General features: G+C 42.1%; 1 protein-coding gene across 1 annotated transcript; it reads left to right on the plus strand. All coding sequences in view use genetic code 11, as the record gives it.

Moving 5' to 3' along the window:
* Positions 1-2,779: 2,779 nt before the first annotated feature.
* On the plus strand, positions 2,780-5,746 carry EGR_10442 (hypothetical protein; the record flags this gene model as incomplete). Its single annotated transcript, XM_024499691.1, has 4 exons — positions 2,780-2,817; positions 3,015-3,178; positions 3,492-3,754; positions 5,474-5,746. The coding sequence occupies 4 exons, from the start codon at positions 2,780-2,782 to the stop codon at positions 5,744-5,746; spliced, it is 738 nt and encodes a 245-aa protein (XP_024345898.1).
* Positions 5,747-5,886: the final 140 nt, after the last annotated feature.

Below are 5,886 nucleotides of genomic sequence, written 5' to 3' on the forward strand. Positions count from 1 at the left end.
AGGAGGTGAACAGCAACGTTTGGTTTGTTTCTTGAAAGGATTTAGGGCATTCCGATTACATGAATTTATTTGCACGCCACCCACTTACCACCAGGGCACATCCGCATCGCCTCAACCCTCCATTGACGCCTTCCAGTGAGAGCGCCGAAAGCACCGAAACCACTTAACCCACCACAAAGCCTACTTTCCTCCCTTAACACCGTTGACTCAAACATCACAATCATCGCAATCACCACAACCACCCCTACACGCATTTCCACAACCCGCCCCCTTCCCTTCCTCATTCCTGCACTTAGAGCACCGCCAACACCAATCCTAAAGCCTGGTGGCTTTCGCAATAACTTGATGACATAAAGTCCTGGATTAAACTTTGACACATTCACACTTTACTGGCCACAACTTATTCAGCTCCATATGTTGTTTTCTATAATTTTACCTTAGCCACTGTTGAAAGAACCTGTATATTCCCTAGTAAATTGGTTTGTAGTGCTCTAGCTTTATAGACTCAGCGAACAAAGATCTAGCAGCTGCTTCGCATTTATTAGACACAAATGGCTTTTTGATATCCCTTCTTACCCATACTGCACAAATATTCTGCAAGTAATAACACTTTAAATCTGCTGCAAGAAGTCTACAATCATGCGTGACAAGCTGGACATTATGAAGGTGTGTATACTTGGCTGCATTTACCGGATGATGAGTGTGAATTTCCCCCTTTCTTATGTAGTTGTCTTTTGGCAGAATGCGCCGCTGATCCTGTCAGGTTTTACGGTGGCCAATGCACGTCCAGCTAAGTATTTATTATATGGACAGAAATAGCTTACACGTAATAACTCTGTAATTTCATATCACGCGTTGAAGGAAATAAATTGCTTAAGCAGAAGACGAAGGAAATTATATTAATCGAAGAGCAATTTTAATGAGGCACATAACAGTAATTCCCCGACAACATTTTGTGTGAAACTAACTATTGATGTAAGGCTTTGATTGCTTGTTAAACATAACATGTGAACAAAAGACACGTCCTTCCAACCGGACCAGCAATCTAGCAGCTCTTTTGTGTGTTGTAGTATATTTTTATTACCTTACTTTGGCTCTTTACGACTGGGGAAGACCTAAGATAATATATTACTAAGATATCAGCCATAATTATAGTTCGTAGAACTTTAGCGCGTTTCCAAAATCTGATTCAGATTAACCCATCATAAAACACAGAGGATTTGTAAAGATACTAAGCAGGACAGTTCAACTACCATCAAATTTGAATAAAAAATGGAACTGCAGAAGGTGTAAGCGTGTAATTTCACGTCCTTCCTAAAGACATCGTCCTAACTAAATGCCCTATAAGTTGCAATAGGTCAAGTGTGGAGCGAGACTCCTCGGTCTCCGCTTCCCGATTCCTAGCGTTCCTAGACAAGCCCGGTTGGTTTACTTTGGACATCTTTATTAAAGACGACAAGATGTATAGGGAAAATACAATATTCAAGAAGAAGGGGAGGCGCAGTCACTAGGTAAGGGAGAGGGCGATCCCGTTCCCAGGTTCGAATTTTCTGCTTGCCTCCTCCCTGAAAGGCACATTAAAACAACATAAGTATTACACAAGCATGCAAAGTGTTTATTAATTTACCACAATGAAAGGGCCCTAAATTAGTAACTTGCAGAAAAGACCCAGATCCTTGTCTTAAAAAGTGGTTCAGTCACTTCTCATAGTCAGTTAAATTACTACACTTGCATTTAAATTGTTATAGGATTAATTGGACATATCGTTCATAAAGTTTTGCATTTAAAAATTATACGTGCACAGGTAGATTGTAAAAAAAACACTTACAAGTTTAGGTTTGCTTAAAAAAAACGGCAAAATTTCTAGTCAAAAATGATAAGTAAATGGGTCACGAATAATAATCGGTTCTTTCGAATCGGCCAATACATTTGAGGGGCACAGGTGGTAATTTCAAAGTCGTTTTGGTGTGGTGTTTTCCTGCTCCACGCCCCATTGGATTCAGACCGTAAATACCATGCCAGATGTGCGAAAAGCAACCAACCAAGTCATCCATTCTGTAAAGACACCATTACAATGGACTCGTTAAGGGTAGAGGCTCTTGTTCAGCCTCATTTGTTCACTGGATAAATGAACATATGGTATGATTGCAGGTGCTTTTCAAATGAATTCAAATTCTTTTAAGCAAATGGTATAACCAATTTTTGCTAGTTGGGACTTGAAGATCAGAGAAGGACTCAGGAGGTAAAGGTGAGCGATTTCAGTTTTTTACTTTCCGCATCAAAACCGAGAATACATAATCCTGACATATGTTTGGTTTGTCAGAGAGCTGAAGTATTGCGAAATGCTAAACACAGTTAACTTCCAGAATGCAATCTCCGTTGGTGAAGGGTTGAGAGGACGAAAGTATCCCAGGAGAGACATTTTGAAGTATTTTTGGGAGTACTTTCCCCTGTGGAACAGGTGACTTCAGCAATTGGCGTTAAGTCGTGAGTTTGTCTCATGTTTTATTGTAGTAACTTTTATACAAGTAAACTTTGTCTCTATGTAAATCAATTCGTTCTAGAAGTACAGTGGTTGTTAAAACGTTTTGTGTCCCTGGAACCTAATAGATTCCTCTTTCATTCTCAATAGTGCACTTTTCTCGCATTTACTTGCATATTAGGCCTTCAAATGATCAAATAATCTTAAAATCGAGTTCTGTTTGAAAAATATGAATTATTGGCAGACGCAGGAGAGCCATTTGAAGATGCTTTGGTGGTAGGCTTTTTGTATTATCCCATGCTACTGGTATGGACGCCGTCTGTTGGCTCCCTGAAGTAGGCAAGAACGCGCATGAGATGCTGTTAATGGGGTAGTGCTCATGTTGGGTCCTTCTTGAATCAGCGCAACGAATAGCGGTGCCTTGGAGAGCAGTTGGGCGTGGAAGCGTGGACAGGCGCGTTGGCCGGTCAATTTGATTTCAACTCTCAGCTGGTGTCTTCGAGACGCGTGGTCCCTCTCGATGCTGTTGCAGACTCTGCTCTCGTCTCATTGACCACTGGGCGCCCTGTCTCCTCTCCGCTACTGCAGCCTATGCCATCTCTGTTGCTCACAGCTCCTTCCGTGCCCCTAAAGAGTACCATGACGTCCTGTCTTCTTCTAGTCGTTTAGCACTTCTGAGTTCATGCCCCATGTCCGGTGAGCATTCGACATCGGTTTTTTCCAACAATGCCCTCATTATTTCAAAATGCCCAATTCTATTATCTACGTGTCATTATCAATGCGTGCAGTGTTGTCTAACACCTTACAATGGTCGACTGCACCAAGTCATATCGAGTATAGCTTGGCGAAGCGTGTATGAAAATGGATGGAGGACGTTTTTAATCTTAGGAATATTTGCTATTGTTGGTTTTTTAAAGGCAGGTAAATCTGCCGGGTCTGTGGTGCAAGTGTTTGTGTCATCAGGAAGAAATAAGTTATCTGATTTGTGGTGGTTATTTTTTCCTTTGAGGCTGGCATAGGACCGGTGGGGCCTTTCTACAAGAAGAGAAAAATAGAGAGCATAGTGACTCTCTCCGTGTTATGAAGACATGCAAGAGGAAACCAGGCGTGCGTTTGTTTGCAGAGTCGTTAAGTACTTTTGGTGGGACATTTGACCAAAGGAAGCAGCTGGCAGGTCTGTACTTCTCCCTTGACCGTGGGCCCCATCTTGAGAATGTGATTCAGCGCCACCTTGCCGCCAGCATCAGGGTCCTTGGCGGTTTACTCTTTGCGGTAAGTGCCACTTTATGACCGGGTCGCATGCTCACGTAGTTCGCCTACGCCATTTCGGGAAGCTAGAATTCATTAGTTCATTTTGCAAGCACTCTATCTGTCACTTTAGGGTAGGCCACAGAGCTCAACTTTGAGCAACTTCTGGGTCACCCTGAATTTCGTTAGGCTATTTTAAAGGATCATTTAATAGGAAATGTGTATTAAACATGACGATTAGGTCGTGCATTGAGGATGACGCTGACATGCCATCTTGCTCTGCATCATCATTTGGACAATCTTTTGATGGGGAATCGGTGTTGTACTATTTTGTCGTTTTATTTTCTTCACGCGAGACGGCTTTTGAAAATATGTGTGAACTCGATGGCAATACATTTTTCTTTTTCATGAAATATACCAAAAAGTGTAAAATAATTTCTTCAAAGGTCTGCTTAAGCTTGGAGGGTGAGTCGAGACAATTTTGATTGAAATATTTATTTTTCTTTATTCTGGTTTCTTCATTGGCCACCTTGATTTTTCCTAAGAGTGCTTTTGATGTTCATGATGCTGATACTGCTCCCATCTCTAATGCCTCCTTCACATTGTCTCAGATCTCTCCCTTTGAGCCAATTTTCAGGCTGAAGTTATCTGAGATGATGCATATTTGCAAACTATTGACAGTTTTCTGTGTTCACGTGCTAAAGCTTTCATTAGAACTCAAACCCAGCGGTGATTCGTTGTTTCAGCAGAGGAATTAGCTTCGCCTAAACGACATGCGGTTATCGCAAATTTAAATATACTCTTGAAGAAGTGGCGTGCAAATAGTATACCTCTTTAAGCCCGAGATCGAGAAGAGAATGATATCGGCTTTGTGTTCCATTAAATACAAATCTTTGCTGTGGCATCATTTCGCCCTTCACCCTCACAGGTAGCGCGCCTGAGTTTGGGTCAACTCCTGTGGGTAATCTGTTTCCTTGTTAACAAACTTGTGTTCATTTTCTACCCTTAGGCAATTATTCACAAACACTGTCGCACAGTGCTCGTAATGATTTTAAAATGATAAATTTGTTGGTAATTTTTTTTTATTTTTTAGGCCCTGATACGTACTAGTCGTTTTGTTCGCCTATGCTTGTTGGTTTCCCCTGCTTGCTCTCTGTAGTTCGTCCATATCCGCCTATCATTGAGCATAACTCGATGTGAAATCTTGCGACAAAATAAGTTGGTTATGTTAGTTAAGGAAACGACTTGCCTTTTAGCTGTCAATATAGCTGACCCACTCGTCACCCCGTGGGTTATACTTGAGCCTCCCAGACATGTTGGTAGATTATCAAAGGCGAAATTGGTCCTTGAACAATATTTTAAGAAGTATGTGTGTTAAAGCAAAACAATCTAACTACGGCTTATTGTATTTCTCGCGGACTAGCTCGGCATTTTTGACGAGGGATGAAATTTATATGGATCTCGAAGATGTTAAACTTTTTACTGTTCTCCACATTATAAGCTTGGTGAGGGAGATTGATTCTGTCTCCCTCCCCATTGTATTCCTCTCTCAGACCTGCATGGGATTATTAATTTAGTTAAATCGGGTCTATTATGATTTCCTTCGTGATCTAACCCCCTTAGATTTGCGCTGCGGCAGTAAGGGCCACAAACTAACTTTGAAAGACATGCTTGCCATTGGGTAGTGTCACTAGTCTAGACAACCTTCTGCTCTTACAGGTTTACTTCGTTTTGACAGCTTAGCAGGTACAGTCGGCGGGGCGGAAGCGGAGAATTGAGTTTGAGACGGTGACGAAAGGCGGTAGCGATGGATTGCAGCGATTACGTGCGAAGGGCGATGCCGCAGTGGATCCTACCCCGAGGATCGTGCCACCGTCGCTCCCACCGTCTACGGTCGTCCGCTCTCCGTCGTCCTTGGTATGGTTGAGCTCGTACTCGTCTCACACTCGTATTACAGGTCAGATTTCCTTACTTCCCTTTTCCCTCCCAGAAGTTGGCGTCGGCCTTATTTCTTAGGTTTGTAGTATTCGTGCATTTGGTCATTCAGTTTATTCAGCTATATTAAACAAATGAGTGCAATTAACCAACGATGGGTGTTCACTCTTCTCAGTTATTTTCAAAATGGGAATTTGAAGGATCCCAGCATCGAGACAAAT

This window comes from Echinococcus granulosus (assembly GCF_000524195.1).
Source record: "Echinococcus granulosus chromosome Unknown EG_S00220, whole genome shotgun sequence".
NCBI lineage: Eukaryota > Metazoa > Platyhelminthes > Cestoda > Cyclophyllidea > Taeniidae > Echinococcus > Echinococcus granulosus.